The 19,371-nt window shown below is 41.7% G+C and overlaps 1 protein-coding gene across 5 annotated transcripts in view; it reads left to right on the forward strand.

The window, feature by feature from the left end:
* Positions 1-19,371, forward strand: part of NEK6 (NIMA related kinase 6) — a 77,507-nt gene that overhangs the window by 55,756 nt on the left and 2,380 nt on the right. For all 5 annotated transcript variants that reach the window (XM_085300461.1, XM_085300465.1, XM_085300462.1 and 2 more), the window contains exons 8-9: positions 6,837-6,931; positions 13,854-13,967. In XM_085300461.1, the coding sequence (XP_085156587.1) occupies positions 6,837-6,931; positions 13,854-13,967 (209 nt within the window). The remainder of the gene's footprint in view (positions 1-6,836; positions 6,932-13,853; positions 13,968-19,371) is intronic.

The raw sequence follows: 19,371 nt of genomic DNA on the forward strand, positions 1-19,371 counted from the left end.
TTTATTACATTTGTTTTTTTTTTTTCCTTTTACATGAGTGTTTTTTCCCTAGAAGAGCCATATGGTACCTGTTTGACAGCCTGTTTCACTACAAGAAGTGACTATATTTAACTCAGGGCTTTGCACCCAGTTCCAGTGAAGTGACATTTGGATATTGTAGTTTGGGTGGATGGTATCAAACAGTTTGGGTTATGTTGATTTTCCACTCATGGTGCATAGTATGTTTCAAGTTGTTGTTACTTTCTTTCAGGATTTAAAAAGAATAGGAATATGTGTTTTCTAATGTTTAACTGATTGTTYTGTTATTTATTTTAAGCTTCTTGATAAAGTGGGCATCCAGAGAAATAATTTGTTGGTTAACAGTATTCTAAAGTACTTGTTAGAAATATTTCGAGTCATAAACTTTTGCTGTAAGACCTGCTTAGTTATAAGACAAGAACTGTAAGTAGGAAAACATGTAAATACTGAATAGACTTTGGAAAACTTAACAATGAACTGATAGATTTAGATTTATGAGGAGCTATAATAAATAAAGAGAATTCCCATGAATGTTAACATAGGTAACTTTATTGTGAAACTGTGCATAATGCTCACTTTTAGCCAAATAAGCTTGGCATTATCCCAAGCTTCTAATTGGCTTAGTGTTTTGAAAAAAATACTTTTACCCAGAATAGTCTTGTTTCGGAGCAGATGATCTGTTCTTTATTCTTGGACAAGAATAAACTTGGAATAGATTTTCCTTTTGGGGGATACATACAAGTCAAACCTTCCCACATCAGAGGATGCAAGTGGCTGTGGATCAGAGAGATGCAAGGTGGGCACGAGGGCCAGCAGGGAGTAACTCTGTGTTTGTGAGGGGAGCTCTCGTGAGCTTGACATTTTTTTTTTCCTTTTTTTCCTTTTTTTTTTTTTTTTTTTTTGCGAAGCCATTTTGCCATCCCAAGTGAAACTGCTGTTACTTCAAGGATCTGGAAAACATTATTTGTTAAGAGAAAGTGGACTCTAAAAATCTCTGCCTAGAATTGTAATAGCCAGTATTTTCTGCATCATGAGAAAATTTGGCCTTTTAGTCTATGCATGAAGTACTGTATTTGTGGAAAAAAGGATTGCTGCAGAATCATTGCAGGAATATTGCAGTACCTACATGAAAAAAAAATTGACTCTAAAGACTTGTTAGAGTTGCGTATGTAATTAAATGCTAATAAGAAAAATTTATGAAAGCTTAAAGCAACACCTCTCTTAGAAACAGCTGTAGGACTATATGCATAATATWTAATCTCTCTGTAAGAATGAGTAGATTTAATCTGATTTTTTTTTTCCTTAAATAACTAGTGTGGATACCTCACAATGAGATTTGAAGGAATTTAAAGCGTATTTTAGGGCAGTGCACTTGTCTCCCAGCTGGTTCCTGGAAACCTTGTGGCAGTTCTGTAACTAATAAATGACTGAAGTAAGAAAAACAACCTAAGAAGCTGTATCATATCTGACCTGTGTTACTGAATGATTCTTCATTATTCTGAAGTACCTTATCCTTGATGATKGAGAATATCGGAAAGTTCTTGTGTTTTTAATAGATTGATAGATTGCAGAAGACTAGGACGAGGTTACCTCTCCTGAAAATATGACAGATTCTTCTTCTAGGAAAAGATCTTGACCTTCTTGCTAATGAGCATTTAATTACCCTAAGTATTGAAAACTTGCAGACATCAATACTTATGAAATGGTTAAATAATGCTGTAAATGTTTCTTGATAACCTGCAAGTTATGTTTCCAAGTAGAATTTCTTCCCTGCTGTATTTGTATCACTGATATTGCTGAAACATATTAAAACATATTAAAACATGTGGCCGTAAGTTTTGCATGCTGAAGTTAAGCTTCTAGTTCTGAGTTTTTTAAATTATTCATTCAAAGTGTGKTTTTTTGTTTTAACAACCACATTATTCATGGATGGTACCTCAGGTTTTTTGAGCATATTTTTTTGCCTTTTTCATATGTAATGAACATATTTCAAAAATCACAAGTATTTCAAAACATTGTGAAGTTTGTTTTGACAGGAGTAGAACATCTCTAGAAAGGAGGAGTGCTTTAATCAACATCACCCCTTTGAGGCCTGTGCTGTGCTCTGATATCTCTTGGTTTGAAACTGGGAATACTCTGTAAAGATACAATAAAGGTCAGAATTTGTTAGGTTCTTTCATATTCGGAGCTGTGTTGCCTGCTGTGAGAAAGAAAAGTGATAGATTCAGAAACACTGTGCAGCTCCGTATTAAAGATTAGCTGGAAGGTACTGGTGAATGTGAAAGAATAGAAACTTTCCTTATCAGTGGTTCCTCATATGTTGAAGGCAAATATGACTCTGGAGTTGGAGCAATTTCAAGAGATGCCTGTATTTTATAGCATTTTTTAAAAAACAGAACCTCTTAAAGTATTTGGAAATACTTTGCACAGAATCAGTCTAGCGACAGTCTGCCAAACAGCGTGGGGACTGTTGCTGCGAGAGACAAGTCTGCGGTGCCTTCAGTTCAGCGAATGCGAACGTGTTGGAGAGAGGCTCCTACGCGAACAACTTGGATTTCTTCTTTTTCTATCTATGAGGAGCTAAGTGCAAGTTTCACGGGAAGCGTTGGTACCTGGAGAACCTGTGCTTGCCCAGGATGGAGCTCTGTACGCAAGAGGAGACACAGTTGTGCTGTGGGAATGTGTACTAATAACTCAGCAACTGTCACTCATGACAAGAAAAAAAACACTTCTCATTCAAGCTGAAAAACCTTTGCAAAGTGGGTGAGCATAATTTTCCTTATTTAGCGAAGGACGTACGGGAGCAGTTCTGTGGCAGATTTGGGGGTTCAGCTCAGTGTATTGATGCTCACTGGTTGCTATAATCACACAGGTTTTGTGATTCAAACTATGAGAGGAAGAGAATTTGAATTCTATTTCTGGAATAACTTTGCTGCCTTGGCTTTGTAGTTTTGTGGCRAAACAAGAGACTTAGCTCTTAATCTAACTCAGAATAATTAGCATTTCCTTCACTCGGGTGTTGCACGGTTCCCGGAGATGTTCTGGTGCAGTGGGTGTTTCAGCTGTGGTGCACAGACAGTGCTTAGGGGAGTAGGAAGCAGTGCTGTTCTGGTATCTCTGAAGTGGGCTGATATTCAAGTGAAGTGCTCAGACTTTTAGGAATAGAACGAGAAGATGCTTAATTAGTCATAATCTTCTGTAAAGTTTTGCAACCTTTGTAACTTTAAAGGCACTACACTGCCAGCTGGTGATTGGTATTGAATCTGAACAATATTTTGTATTTTCAGCAGGGCAAATGCCAAAGAAAGTTTCTGATTAATAGTCTCCGATTAGACTATTCTGTCAAATTGACTAATGTAATGCATTGGTGAGCCCTGGCTGATTACTTTGGAAGTCTTGTGCGGTTTTCTAGAAGATGCTCATTACAGGAGATTCCCACATAATGTTGGACAGGCCATAAAGAGAATTGGGCTTGTCAGTCTTTTATCATGACAGTTACTTAAAAATTAATGCATCAGTTTTGAAACGCAGAGACCTGCTTGTTCATATATTTGCTGACAACACTGCAGTAATGATAGGTAAATGTGCAAGGTAGGCTTCGTAAAATCAGCTCAGGCGTGGGCTGCTCCACAGACCTATTTAATATAATGGAACAGACTAATGCACAAAAAATCAGATACAGGCTATAACGCACTCATCCGTATTATAAACCCTTGTCATTCTGCTTCGATCGAAGGTCGTTTTATGGCATTATCGAAAACGACAATTTTAAATTGAACATAGCCTGCTGAATATCGTGGAAGGCAAGGCCATAACTTTAGAGCCCACACGTTATTATTTGCTCTGAGCTTATCGCGCAGTGACCCAGAATAACTGCGAGCAAGAACAGCTAAGGCTGGAGGCCACCACGAGCACCAAGTACTCCAAAGCACGAAAGCTTGTGGGAGTAAAAGTTGGCATGATCTTTGTGTTTGCTCCTGCTGCTTCTACGTGCTCTGATGCACCCATCCTCAGCTCCTTTCATTGCTATCAGGGCTAGCGCGATTCCTGCTTTTGCTGCCACTTTAGCTTTCTTGACAGATCTGAGAAAAGCAGAGTTGAGGAGTTAAAAGGTAGGGAAGTGTCTTGCACATCGGTGTTTAGTGGAGTCTTACGAAACAGTCCTTAAAAAGAACTTCACGTAATGATTCAAAGCTATTAAAACCAAATGTAGTTCTTTCACAGAGCTTTGCAAAAAATATGGGAATTGGTTGCAGGCTGTGCTGTCCCATTATGTACATTTTACATGTAAATGAGAGAGARCCATAAAAAGTATTGGATTCTTTGAATGTGGTGGTCTGTAGAGTTATTCCATACAGTTAGAAATTCGTTAACCGTGGGCAGAAGCCTGATGGCACCCCCACACAGAGGCCTTTGCTGGCATTTTGAGCTAGCCTGATCTGGGACAGCGTCAATTTGGTATATTTCTAGACTGGATACAGTATTACTGAGCTGATGGCTATAGGAGGAAAGTGTTGCATTCCCATGCTAGTTCTGCCATACACAGTTTTAATCTCTGGGTTGTTATGTTTCCTGTCATGCAGTTTGCGTAGAATTTWAAAAAATAATTTCTCATTAAGGTACCTCCATGCTGAAAGTAAAGTAATTGCTTATTTGAATGACCTGTAAATGCAAGCTGAGTTTATCATATAAGGCACCCGATGAGTGAAATTTCCTAAGGGACCAAATAAATGAGCTAGTCAGAGAAGTGGTCCCCTTTCTTGGTTATTTGGTCTATTTTGGTAAGCAGTGCTGCAATAACTGTATTTCTGTAACTTCTTACGTTTCACACCAATGTCAGGGCATTCATTTCACTATATACATTGCATTTCYGAATAGCTCTGAGTAAATGTTGTTAAGATTTAGTAGACTCAAGCGTATTTAAATGCATAACCAGAAGATAGAATAAAGATTAGTGTTTTTTATTTAAGCTGTCTTAATTTTCACCCTAGAGAAGGAAAATGCCATGGGCATTTACTGTGGAGTAGCTGGTGCAACATGATCCCAGTTTACCCCACAGAAGACAGACAGTGTCAGAATGTGGCAAAGCCCTTGGGAATGGCATGTGCATTGCACCCGTACTTCCAGTAAGACCCATAAGATTGGGAATGATTGGGCAAGCTAGGGAATGCTTTGGAAGAAACTGGATAGTTGCATTTCARCACTGACAGTACTAATTTCAAACCAATGCTCTTTGACTGAATTGCCCAAGAGAAGATTTTTATACTTCTCTAATTTCTGACTCCTGTTAGGCTGCTGGTGTACTGCGAGCTAGTGTTGTCTTACTCTCCGGTGCTGCCCACACCTGACCACGTCTCTTTGGTATTCTGGCTTTGTGAGTTCTTTGGGGCTGTAAACATCTTTCTGTCCTGTGAGTTGTACGGTGCCTGTATCAGTGGGACCCAGGCCTGTGTTCATGTTTTCTGGATGACAAGAGAATGCAAAAAAGTTTTGGATTCCTATGTATACGTAACACTGCATGGTCTAAGCTAACAGTTTCCAAGGTTATTTTGGTCGGGTATCCTGCAGGCAGCAGCAGCCTGGCTCTGTGCTGGATTGCATCTGCGCTGTGGGCAGGAATTTTGCTCTTCAGGAACCAACTGCCTTCCAGCGCTAGTAGTTGGTGTCCTTCAGTGTAGGACCCCTCTTAGGGAAGCTGGGAGAAGGTAGTGCCTGTGCTCCCCTTCTCTCTGACATCCTCATTCATGTGATTAGGAGTCTTTAAGCTGTCCACTCTCAGGATTTCGAATGAAGAAATTGAAAAGTGAATGTTGCAGACAAATTAAACGTTTGCCATCTTGTGAAAAAAGATCTTTAATTAGCAGAAAGATACACTGGAATGTGAAAAGAATAAAAAATTGACAGGAGATGGGCAAGCAGGGGAAGCAGGAAAAATGGCATATAAAGCCCTTGGATGTTTTACTAAATGATGTATCTGATGATTATTTGATGTAGTTGAGAATGCCAGGATGTCTTGTATTTTCAATACCACAACTGAAACTTACTTAGGATTTTGAAGAGAAAGTCTTTTTGAGATAAGGAATTTATTAATAAGTTCCTCTAACTCATGTCCAAAATGCTATAAGTTACTTTTGTTAAAATACAGACTTTTGAAACTACATAGAAATTCCACAGCTTCTGCTGTGACTGCAAGTTGGAACAGTATTTTAAAGTTTGGAATTATCATCTTCATTCTTTCAGAAAGTTTTTGAATACCTTTCTGATGTTGGGCTTGTTACCGCCATTTGTCTGCTATAGTAAGTGGTCTTCTGAACTCTTAAAAGGGTACCCCATCACACCTYGAGCCGGGCTGTCGTGCTGCTAGGGTGGCAGATGTCAAGTGAACGTTCGGTTGATACGCTGTCACCAGGTTCTTGTTTGAGCAATGAATGTTCATGACATCTAACTTGCAGTTTCGTATGCTGTTTAGTGAACCAGAGGAGATTGATCATCTATGGCCAGTCTATACATGCAAAATATTCCAAAGATGCTTGGAAGACTGGGAGGGGAAGAAAATTGTCCACAAATTTCAAAAATAAAAAAGATATTTTCAGTAATGCTTACTTGTCATCAGATTTTTTTTGTATTATTATATTTTTGTTTCTGGATACGAATAATTCTCTTGAAACCATGACTTGTTTTGGAATTACTCTGTGAATCTTCTAATGAGCTAGTTGTGCTAAACCTATTCCTCTAATGAAGGCGAACTTCTCTACAATATGGATTGTACTGTCACTTCCTAAGATGATGATTACTTCTTATTTGTTTTTTTTTTACAGTGGGAACTCCGTACTATATGTCCCCAGAAAGAATACATGAAAATGGCTATAACTTTAAATCCGATATCTGGTCTTTGGGCTGTTTATTGTATGAGGTAAATACCTTCTAACTTTTTTTTCCAGTTTGTCTTAACCACACAATAGAGTGAAACAGAAATTACAGTAGCTCAAACTTATTTTAGTTTAGTTGTTGGGAAACCTTACAGAAAATTAATTCTTTCGTGTGCTTTTTGAGCATTCACAACCAAGAGATCGTGATATACAGTACAGCACTTAGGCCAAGTTAATTTAGTGGGTTTCAGGGCATGCTGAGGATGTGGACCAGTTTGCTGGCATAGCATATTCGTTTCTCCTGCATATAGCCAGTTTATAAGCCAGTTTACTGGCATAGCATATTCGTTTCTCCTGCATACCGCATTTGTTTAAAAAATAGAAAATTTTATGTGAATGTAAGCTACTGGTTTGTTAAATTGAATTGTGAGCAATTGGACTACTTTAATTTCTAGAACTTTTGATAAAGAAAAATAGAATTTCTGTGTAATGTGAAATCATTGCTTCTGTGATTTGATTAGAATTTAGATGGAATATTTTTTAATTGTATATTATCTTATAGCCAACTGTACAGCACACAGCAGCCACATTTGGTATGAACTACATGCCTATTTTATAACTTCTTTCTTAAAGCAACTAAACTGATTTTAAAAGTGAATGCTGTGATTTTATAGTACTTATAAGTACTTTGAGTTTTGTGATTAAATTTTCAGCTGGGATCAAGGACTCTTGAGAAATACTGTATTCACTTAAAGTCTAATCTTAATCTTAAATGTATGACACACATTTGAATTAAAGTGAAAGTGTATGGTCAACATTTAGAAGGTTTTTATCCCTTCTCAAAGAATTAAAGCTCCCTAGGTTATTTAATTACAAGAGTACTGCTCACATCTTCTTTGACTAATAGCCCTCCAAATGTCAGAGTTGTGCTTTCCTGTGTTACTTTATGTGAAATGATGAAATTGTGCTTCTCACTGCAACTTTTCATAACCACGTGGAATAGGAGAATAAACAGAAATGTGTTTTTCGAACCTATCAGATGTGAAAACAGTTACAATTAGCAGGTACTTCAACTTGCTGTTGAAATGAGTCTTCTGGGACAAGGTGGTATGGAAGCAACTTCCCCTTAAAAGCACACAGCTTTCCCCAGCTGGAGTTGAGTGCTTGTCGTTATTTATATACTTCTGCAAGGGTACTTATCTAACATAACTAAATGCTTGTTACAGGAGGTAACCTACTGTTAGTGTAGTGCAAAGCCCTGAGTCATATCGTTCAGTAGGTGCCGATTTATTTGTTGGCAGAGCGTGCAAGTGCCACGTGGTTTGCGTCTTCAGAGAGAGAGATTGGTGCTGGGAACTTAATGAAATAAATCGATACAATCCCGCTAGAGGGATTGGGCAGTCTTTGGGAGGAGTGCAGTGCTGGTCGTGTCTAACAGCCCCTTGCTTCTCACACAGAGCAGCAGCACAGTTGGCCTGGATACACTTACGGATTTGTATGTGATCCTAAAAATGTTCCTAAAAAAAAAAGTAGGCATTTCTTCTATACTCCTACCAGTATCCATGCAAAGTCTCTATTTCCACAATAAGGTAAAGGCTCTTTAGACAGGCAGTTCACATTTACTGACTTCCTGGACGCTTGATATGCCATAGAGTTTAGTTAAGGAAAAAGAGTTACCTGGATGTAACAAATGCCTCATAAATGACCACAAGCAGCATAATGTCCCGGCATTGCTATTAGTAGTATTAGAGCAAATAGCTATTAGATCTGTTATGGAGTAAATTGACTTCAGTGGAGATGCTAGAGACGAAGGTTATCGTATCACTRATTTGTTGTTGAAATTCCATGAGATAAGAGGAAGGCTAAACACTGCAAAGAAATCATAATCATTATCATAAATGGAAAATTGTGAGCTCAAACTGCATATTTCTCTGTCCTCAAATTYTTGCTACTTCTAGTGAAATAATTCAAGTGCCTTTTAATAAAATCTTGAAGCAGCAGCAACAAATGGTTTAAAAGATGGCGTTTTTGATGAAGGATRGTTTTGTTTGTAATGCTTCTAATAAGCTATTAAAAACTGCAATGATGCACTATAACTGTATGTGATCATATCATTTGAAAAGTAGTTCAGGTACTACTTTATGGAGTTCAGATACTACTTTATGTAGGAGCAGGAGTAAGGAAACCTGGACTCCAAGTAATTTATTATTTAGTACGTTTTATGTATTTGGTCTGAACAGGAATTTTCAGTTTAAGACTGCTGGCTGCTGCTGTGCYGGGCTGCGTAGCACTTGCCAAGTGCATCTGCTGTAGTTGTAGTCACCTAGGGTGGGCACYGCTACTTTCTTGCTGCTTTGGTGTATGGAGCAACTTCTTTACCAGGCTGCTCTGAGTCATTTCTGAGACTGAGCTCTACTGGAGATGGTATTCCAGATTTATGCAGAGAGAAATATTTAGCATTGCACTAAGATATGTTTTTGTTGCAGGCAATATGGTCCCCTTATGGCACAGTAGTCTCAATGCTCCTTGTATTTCAAGAAGCTGACTTAATTGCACACTAAACATAATTCTCTGGTAGGAGTAGTGGTACTGTAGTAATATGTGAAAGATTTGGCGTATGAAGCATTTTTAATCTACTTCCTACGTAGGCAAGCCTTTACTTTGTGAACAAGAGCTGTGAGATCTTGTAAATTCCAAAAAATAATTGCCAGTTACCAATTTTATATTCACTAGATGAACAGCTACTGGACTTCCTAAATGTTTCAGAATCTGAAACTAAAAACTGAAACTCCTCTTTAAAGGAGTTGTATTTTATCACTGCTAATTACTTGAAATAAAAATGTTTTTCCTTTTGGCTTAAAAGTAAGAAAATAATGTTTGTCTGGTTATGAGTCACTTCTGATATTTCTTCATAGARATTGTATAGATAAACTGAAGAGATTTAATGCACAAATTGCCTTCAGAGACATGTGTGTCCACTGGAATTCACTTACGGAGCACTGAGGGGTTTGGGATGTGATGTCAGATAGCACCACTTAACTTTGACATTGATAATCACACAGTGATTTTTATTAAATCTTATCAATATAGTAGGAACTGTCTTCATCCCTCACTTCCTGTATAAACCTGTCATGAAGATAACTTGGAGGGRATAAAAATAAGTTGTTTATTTCCAGAATATAGCTACAAGCAATGGCTTTAGCAGTTCTAGCAAGATGATCAATTTAAACACTAACAGCAATTCCTATATATTTTTTAACCAGTCATACTGCATGGTGGTCATTTTAAATGGAGATCTAGCTGTCTTGTTGTAATTGTTATAATCCAAATGTCAGAAGCAAACCCAAAGGTAGCATCACAAATTGTTGTTAGTGATATATTTAGAGTGCCCATAGTGACTACTCTCTGCTCTGCATTCTGGGCTGGTTTAGTTGCAATGGCTATGGCATGCCTTTTGATTTTAATTCCCTGTATTATCAGTTCAGTCTGGAAAAAACTGTGTTGTTTCTGTGTCATTCTTTTTCTTTGGCATGTAATCATTTAACTTGAGGGAAATCTTAATGGGAATTGAAAAATCCCATTTGAGCTTATGGGAAGTACTGATTTTGTATTGACATCTAGGGGACTTTGTTCAACACCTGATGGACTTGTGTTCCTTCCGTAGCACACACCTTACTGTTTTGTCTTGGAACGAGCTCGAGTGCAGGTGCTCCAGGTGGATTTTAACCAATTGATAGCAGTTTACTATCTAATTGAAGTCTCTAATTGAAGAATAGAATTTTAATTGGAGTCTCTTGTTTTTCCCCCCTTGATTGGCATCTTGTTATTATGACACTGTATATTAAGTAATGAAGACACAACTTCACCTTTTTGCCTTCATAAACTTCTGAGAGGGCATGAGCACTGCATCGTTCAGCCTCTTAGCCTGCCGTCAGGGCACGTTTCAGGAGCCTGGCTGCCTGTGTTCAGTCCAGGTCCTCTCCAGCGTATGAGGACTTGCGTAGCGTTATTGCCGCTGTGTTGATAATGGCTGGTAAAACCACGGAGAGGTAAAAGGGTGCGCGTTGCAAAACCCCCTTTTTTTGTGCACTGGTGTTACAAGCACAAAAATTCATGAAAATGAATTTGCCTACAGCAAACGATAATACTTTTCATTGGCACAGCACATATTTTGAACTTCATCAAGTGAAGCATTACAAATGGAAAATTCTGAAGTAACAAGCCTGGAGTATTTCCGAGATGTTTTTTGGGAACCATGCACTCAATCCACAAGTATTTCAGTGGAATTTAGATACCTTAAAATATTCTGAATCGCTCTTTGTAAGCRTTTCTGGATATCTGATAAATACCTCTTGAAGAACTTCCTGAAAAATRTTTTAGCCTGGAGGCACATAAGGAGATGAATGGTCTTAGAGAGCTGGCACGGTAGAAAATGGTCGGGTCATTTCATTACTTTTGATATGGCTCATAACTCCTTGTGARTCTTTGCTTTCCTCTGAATATTTGCGTTTAGGTGAGATAACCCTATGAAGCTGAGGGCTRTTTTCACTAATTTCCTGAAGAAACCAGTACGTGTTGCAAATCAGCAAGTGGAAAATGTAGTAACTCTAAATCCTTTAAAAAATTTGTCTGTGTTTTAATCCAAGTCAGGTTGATCTCAGTGTGTCCTGCTTTGCTTAACCCTTGGAGGTGCGTGAGCTGTGGGGAAGCTCAGGAGGCGGCAGGGCGCCCAGCAGCACGGCACGCAGGGTCCAGCTGCGCTAACTCAAGCCCAAATGCAGCATTTTCACACACCCCCCCAAATCAAAGCTGTGTCTCTATCACCAAATCATTAATAATCCATCAATTTTGATCTCTAACYGCAAGATAATAGAGCGGAGGGTCTAGTATTGACTGCTCTGCTGGGAGCTCGCTGCGTGTGTCAGATAGCTTTCACAGTGCATGGTAATGAGCAAAAGACGAGTAATTACCAAATAACCCCCTATTAAAGCCGTAGTGAGAAGCATCAACTTCAGCTGGCCTCAGTATAAAAAGCTTGCCGATTTGATGCAGCTCGCRGCAGAATGGTTTAAAAAGATCTAAACAGAGTAGATAACATCAGCAATTACTCGGTAGCGCTTCATTAGAAGGAGGTATTAGCGTGTCGTGCGGCACTGTGCATGACAGCCAGCGGGAGCGACGAGGAGCACTTGAATGCCATCGTGGRTGGAGGGGCAGATGGGGCACTGCGCGGCCGCTCCCCTGTGGGGACGGCTCCTGTTAGCGCTCTCGCTTCCCCAGCGTGTAAACGGGGAGCTGCGGCCATCCGGCACCGTCCGGGGGRCGGCCGCGAAGGTGGGCAGCCTCGGCCCCAAGCCCGCCGCTGCCTCGGCACAGCASCGTGGTGGCCCTGCGGCTCATGAATCGAAAGAGAAACAGAAAAAAGGTGCTTAACTCACAGTGTTTACTTTTAATGGACATCTCTTATACCACATTTTGTAAGTTCAGAAATGCTGTGTCTGTTTTACTGATGCTCRTGATTTAATGTTCATTTAGACCACCTGGTTAAGAGCTTCCCGGATAAATTATTTTCCATGCTCAAAGATGCAACTTCCTTCCTGAGACTTAAGTGTAATATAAACATACCTTTTTAAAGAGTCTCTGCATGCCCTGGAAGGATTTTTTTCCCACCARAAAGGCTTCTGTCTTGCTCTTCTTTCTATGTGAATGCTCTGTTTATCTCATAAATCTGTCCTATTTTTAGAGATGCGAATAATTGGGTTCATAAAATAGAATCTAAAGAGGAAAAAAAATGTTGATTAGGAGAAGTTGCAGTAGTCTGGTTCCAAAATCTGCCTGGGATCCTCTTCCCTAAGTAGCAAATTTCTGTGGGGACGAGGGGGGGTGAGAGGCATGGGGTTTCTTCTTGTTTGTTTTTTGGTTTTGGGATATTTCATCTGTTTGTTTTTAGGACTGAAGTTGATCATTCATATTTAAGATTCTTTGTATTTTAGCTAGCCAAATGTCCAGAACTAATCTACTTATTTCTTGCAACAGTCTATTAAAAATTTAGGAGACACAGACAGCAGATGAAGCATCTGTTCTGAACACAGTTGTAACGGAGGAAGATTTAAAGCATCACATGTTATCAAAGACAGAAGAGCTTTTACTTTCTAAAGAGATCTCATGTTTATGATGGATTATCTTAGTCTTAGAGCCAGTTGGTTTCTAAATACTTGCTCTAATAATTGTCCTATGTTAAAAATATCCTATTTCTTGATTTAAAAAAATAGGTGCTTTTTTTTTCCTGCATATTTCTAGAGCTGTTGCCTGTACACATATGGTGTCCCACGTCTGAAACATTTTGGACCGAACTAATCACAGTGGTAGGAAAACAGACTTTCCCGTATAGTGGGATCCAAGGAAGAGCAATGAGTGATCCTGTTCTGTTTTGAGGGGGCAGTGGTGGCTCATACTTGGTTTCCAGTCTCCGTACTGCTAAGCTGGCTGCTTGCTTTGGTTTCAGATAGTTTCTGCAGGGCAGGCAGGGAARGCGATTTTGCTTTCCAGGACGGGAGTGCACATGTGCCCGCAGCACAGGAAAACACAGTACTGGGGGCTGCAGGGGGTGATGCCCCAGTGCAAGTACGGACTCTCATTTCTTTCATTTGGACGGGGTGTGCTGTGACAGGAGGAGCCGTGTACTGCTGCTGCCTGCTTGCCTGTCGGTACAAGTACGGCCTCTGCTTATGCCGACTGCGTTGGAGAGGCGGTCGGGCATCCAGAAGCTTGGTGCATCTGGCAACAGCCGCTAAACAGTGTGCAAACTGTCATGCTCTCAGAGGAACTTTGGCTTGCAAAGACTCTCCAAGAGCAACATAATCGTTTGCTCGCTGTCAAAGAAGAAAATTTGTTCTAGCAAATCARTCATACTGAGGGCTATTAAATCCTTTACATTTCTGAAATATTTTCTCTTTTTCCTTCCAGATGGCAGCTCTTCAGAGTCCTTTCTATGGAGATAAAATGAACCTGTTTTCTCTTTGCCAAAAAATAGAGCAATGTGACTATCCACCTCTTCCAGCTGAACATTATTCTGAAAAGGTAAATTGGGAACATTATTGCAGGAGCTCTTTATGGTGGGGATACAGTGAGCTACCTCCCCCCTTCAAGGGACGGGGACCCCTGAGGAAAAGCCCCCAACATCTCAGGTGGAACAGAGGGCAGCTAGAGAGAATGTCTTGGGTACATTTATGGTTGTCTAAAGAACCTGTTTTTGTGGTGCCTGAATATCAGCAAGCTAAATTAAGACAGAAAAGAAGATCTCTCAGTGCAGGGAGTATTTTGGTACTGGAAGCCTGTTGCACTGGCAAAGTACAACAATGAAGCGTGGGAAAACCTTCTCCTTCCCTTCCTTTCCCTTAAAATATCATACCATAAAACAGTGCTTAAAGTTTTGTTTATGAAGTCTTCAGTTACGAAGTATGTAAGAAGAAGGAAAGAAGATTCTTTAATAAGTAGCGAGAGGGAAGGAAGCTTATTTAGCTTAGTACAATAAGCATCAACACAGCAGCTGTATAGGGGATTTTTGAAAGTTTGGTTAATTTTATTGCTTATGAAAGCAGTAGATGGAGAACAGTAGTTAAACCCAGCTATACCACAAATCGTCGCTRTGCGTGCTTGCTCTATTGTGTTTCAGTTCAGTGGCAATCACCCCTGTTGATTTTGTACTGGGCCTTTGAGCTGAGTTGTTTTTGTTTTTAAGATTCTTTTCCTATGCAGACAAGCCAGCTGTTTTTCTCATCTTATTTTTCAGTTCTAATTGCCTCTTGTTTGAAAGGAAATAGCTAATGTAATTTTAGATGTTCACCATATCCTTTTTGGGTCTTTGTTTTAATCTTCAACGGAGTTGTGAGGAGCACAAGACAGGATACAGAGAAAATACAACATGCGGCAGTTAGCAGACAATCTGTTACTTCACCATAAGAGGGACTGTGCCAATGCTGAGAACGTCTTGGCTGCTGGGGTTTATGGTGGCAGCTGCCTGTGGACGTACAGCTATAGGCAGAGAAGTACCACCTGGTGTCTGTCGGGGGCTTGAAATGTGCATATAGCCAAGTGGGGTGTGAGAGAATAGCGGGACAAAAACTAGAGAGAGTGGTGCAAAAAGATAAAAGGAGCAGAGGAAGAAGACTGGAGAGGAATTTTGCGTCTAGAAGCTGTGGTCTAGTCTCCGCCATTTTGGTACTTGAACTCTGCCAGCTTTTCTATAAACAGCAAATGGAAAAAATAAGTTGACCAGGAAGCACTCTCACTGGCAACCTGTTAACTTGTAAATGCACTAAGCTTAAGGCATTTGGCTTGTCRGGGAGAGGTGCTGTGGTACTTGGGTGCCAGGTCTGCGCACAAGACGGTGAGCAGCATCACTCGGCAGAAGCAGGCGGCAGGCATGGGCTCCACTGCGGGCTGCAGCCACGTCTCTTGGGAGCTGCCCTGTGCTCTGGGGGAGATGCTGGCTGGGTTGGGTGCAGGGTTTTGCCCACAGCACAGGTTTGAGTTAGCTGCGCTAAGGTGAGTATCACTTAGGGAAGGCTGCTAGGAGWTCAGTTTGCCTGAACTTTGAGGTGTTTCGCTCACAAATTTAAACAGTGCCTATGGTCTCCCTGGGGCTAGTGTGGTACTGTCCTCTGAGCCACTGCTGTCCATCTGTGCTGAAGCCTGAGTCACTCAGCTGCAGGGATAAAGAGCAGATTATCTGACCGTGTCYGTGGACACAGAGGTTGCTTCACATACAGTGTCACCAAAGCACACTTAGGCTCCTGCGCAGGTTGCGTTGATCCCGGGCACTTTGGAAGCTGTGGCTGAGGTGGAGAGGAGGCTGTTGGGACCATTAGTGCTAATACGATAGCAATACTCAACATTGGAGCCAGATCAGAAGACATACTTGAGAGTCTATCAATATAAAATCGCTCTATCAAGAAAAGCTGTCTTTTATAGGGCTCTTACTCAAAGCATGTATCTTCTGTTATACAAACTGCAGAGCAGAAAGTTTTCTGGTATTTGGTGTGCAAACAGCTGTTTGGAAGGCCGGGTGTGCAGCTGTGATCAGTTGTAGAAGTGGCTTAGGGTGACCAAGTGACTCCTAGCAATGAGCTTCTGTAGCGGAAAGTCAGCGTGCAGCCTGGGAGAGGGAAACCATCCCAGCGAGGCTGCTGAAAGCGATGCCAGCGTGTCTCCTCACAGGTTGCTATCTTCACAGCGCGACTGCTGAAGAGCTTTGCTTCGGGCTCATTCTGAAAGCTCGGCTGCTTTCGAGACTTCCGTAGAAAAGCATAAGCTGTCTGTGCAGTAATACTGGATAAGGCTGCAGCATGCAGTCAGCTGGCTATTGAGATGAGGAGAAGGATGTGGATGCAAATGCTTTTTTTCTCTGTAGAGCATCTCTTCTCATTACCTTCCTGTCCTAAGCTTTCATGCAGTGTGTGTGTGAAGTGACTGGTTTCCTTCCCAGTTCTCCTCTCGTTCTTAAAACAGGCAGTTGCAATTTCTTAGCCGTACTGGACTCTTAAGTACTGGCATAAAGATGGCAGGCTCTTGCCTGTAAAGGGCGTTGTGCTCGTTAAAAATAAACAAGTAGGCACAGTTTAGGTTTCACTTCTTGCTGAGTAACTCATGCAGAAAGATCATTTGGGAATGGTTCTAGAAAAGTGGATTTTCTTTTGCAAGTTGCCTTAGCAGTGAGTGCAGGGTCGGCACGTTCACGTTTGCCGTGCTGTTGTAGCATGCATTTCAAGATATGCCTGCTGGCAGCAAGAATTAGTGTAAGTTGACAGATGTGTTTCCTGTCTTTACAATTACTGTCTGTTTGCTTCCCTCTGGCAGTGCTAAAGAGTGAGTGTAGGGTAGTGATAGAATCCGGGGTGGGAAGGATGGTTTAAAGCTCAAAGGCGCCAGGTCCCAGAGAACTAGACTCCAGATGGTGTTCATACACTATTAACAGAAATGCTTGACAAAGTCAGAGGAGGGCTGTGCCTTCGGCTGTAGCTTATCTCACTGTATTAGCTGCTGCTTGTTACGTGAAACTGTGAAGAGCCTAGTTTTGTGAGTATTAGAACACGACTCCACTTTGAACATTATTTGTTGTAGTACATACTTTTAAAGATTAATTTTTCAGGTGTTTTAGAGTGAATAGCTAAAGGGAAGGTGTGTTGGTGTCTTCCACCAGCCAAGCTGGGTTAAACATCTGGGCAGATTACCAGGACTGTTCCCCTCACCCCCGCCCCCAAAAGACTTGGAAATCTGGAGGCATCTGCAGCTTCAAAAGGAAGTTATTCTTTCTGCGAGCAGTCGGCGCTTGGGTATGCTCTGCCTCCCTTGGAGAGGGTGATCCTCCATTTTAGACTGGGAGGACAGATTCTTTAAATCAGTCTGATATTGTCACTGCTGCTGGTTTATGAGATTTGGGAGAAAGCAGTAGAGCCTTCACGGCCTCCCACCCCARGGCAGACAGGAGTGTTAGGTCAGGCCATGGCGCTGAGCAGTTTTCAGCCATGCTCCAGAGCCATCAGCATGTCTTTCCTTCACTTCAGTAATCCTGTCTCAAAGCCAAGTTTCAGCTGTGCTGGTGTGTTAAGCTGCAGGCTGATTGCTAATCGCRTGAATATTTTACTCACAGCACTGTTCTAGATGGACAAGAGTGCATTTACTGAAGGATGCCTGCTGCAGTGGTTCCCTTTGTATAAGTAATGTATATTTGTAATGTGGAAGTGATGCTCCTCTTCTGTAGCCTTTTATGGCTAGACGGTCCAAATCTCATGACCAGCTGGCTTGCTTCTTGTAGCTGGAAGAAGAGCTGGGACTCCAGCCAGGATTGGTTTTCTGTCTGTAGAACAACTTYGTTAGTAATCGCAGATAGTTGCTTGTGGGGCCTATCAAGGCCTGGTCCATCAGTTCCATGCAGATGGTGATGGTGGACTCCCCATGCTGTGATGGTCACTGAGAGAGGACAAAACTGCCCAGTCTGTGTTTAAGTGCCTTAATGTACATGGAAACGCAGCTATTGCTTGGATAAGTTGTACTGGTGGTGCAGACCCTGCCCAGATCTCCAGCAGCGTTTTAGTTTGTGTGCGTGTGTGTGTGTGTGTGATGCTACAGTCTGTCTGAGGGCTCAGGTATGTGCTAAATCATCGAGGTCGCAGCGGCAACCAGAGGAGCACRTGCACGCACAGAGGTACACGTGCATGTGCACGCACAGAGGTGCACGTGCATGTGCACACACGCGTGCACACGCACCCTGGCTGAGGGCGCAGTGGCCTGGGAGAGGAGCGGGCAGCGGGGCTGGGGCGTTCGGGTTCCTCTGCAGGTCTCCGTTGCTGTCMGGGTCTCCGTTACGCAGCGCTGTGCGGGGTGGTTGGTGCTCGCTGCGTGTGCCTGCGTCTTGCCCTGTCCGCGCGTTGCCAGCTCAGCCCTGTGCATCCCTGTAGCCTCCCTGCTGCGATGGGCGCAGGGAGCTGGGGCCGTGCTCCCCTCGGACTGACAGCCTCGCTCGGGAACGCTCAGTTATGCAGTCAAAGCTGTGTGCTTATAGCTTGTATGGTCATGCTTTTAATTACCATTAAAATAATTGGCACTGTGGCTACTGGGAGGATGTGAGAAGATCAGAGGCTCAAGGCTGTTTCTCCCCATGCCTCAGGGATACGAGCAGCTTTCAGTGTCTGTATAATTAAAAGCTACAATCTTTCATGTGCACAATAAAGAGCGTTGGGAGGTGGGGAAACTTCAGACCTTCCACATTTTATTTATTAAAAATAATCAATGACCAGTCTCTTTTCTTCACAAAGGTCTTCTAGGAAATGCTGCTGTTTTGTACAGCTGTGTTCTGGCATCCTGTATCTTAAGATCCGGAAGTGCTGTTCAGACTTTTTACTTAAAAAAAAAAATGTTGAACTGGCTTGTGACAAAGCATTTGATGTGGGAAGTGGAGGACAATTACTGTACAGGAGAGTTCTGCTCAGGACACGTTTTCAAACACCTCATTTTAATTTCTCCTCTTCCTCCAGATCCTTCAGCTTCTGTCAGCTTGGTGAAATCTCTGGTAGTGAGCTTGTTTTTCCTTCTTCCCRTGCACATCCTGATTCCTGCGTCCTGCTGCCCAGTGCCACTTCCTCACCCCAGACAGGAGCCTCTCATGCCGGCACTGCAATTACTCTGCCCCGACCCCTCGATCTTGCTCATCCCGCTCTTGCAATCTAGTTGTTCCCTCAGCAAGTTGCTAGTCATCTGAGGATGTTAGTCATCTTTGCTCCGGTTCTCTAAGGTGAAATAAAAATCCCACAGGAAGGAAAAAAAAAAAAAAAGCGAAAGCTTATGACGATCAGTGTGAGGAGCCAGGCAGAGCCRGCTGGAGCCTCTGAGCAGGGGAAGCCCTAGGTGCGTGCAAATGGCATGTGACAAGTGACTCTAAGTAAAATTCCCTCTCTTAGGTAGAAGATTAAAAGCTCCAGTGCGA

The sequence above is a fragment of the Rhea americana genome, unplaced genomic scaffold (assembly GCF_003343005.1).
Source record: "Rhea americana isolate MKP2758 unplaced genomic scaffold, rheAme1 scaffold_164, whole genome shotgun sequence".
NCBI lineage: Eukaryota > Metazoa > Chordata > Aves > Rheiformes > Rheidae > Rhea > Rhea americana.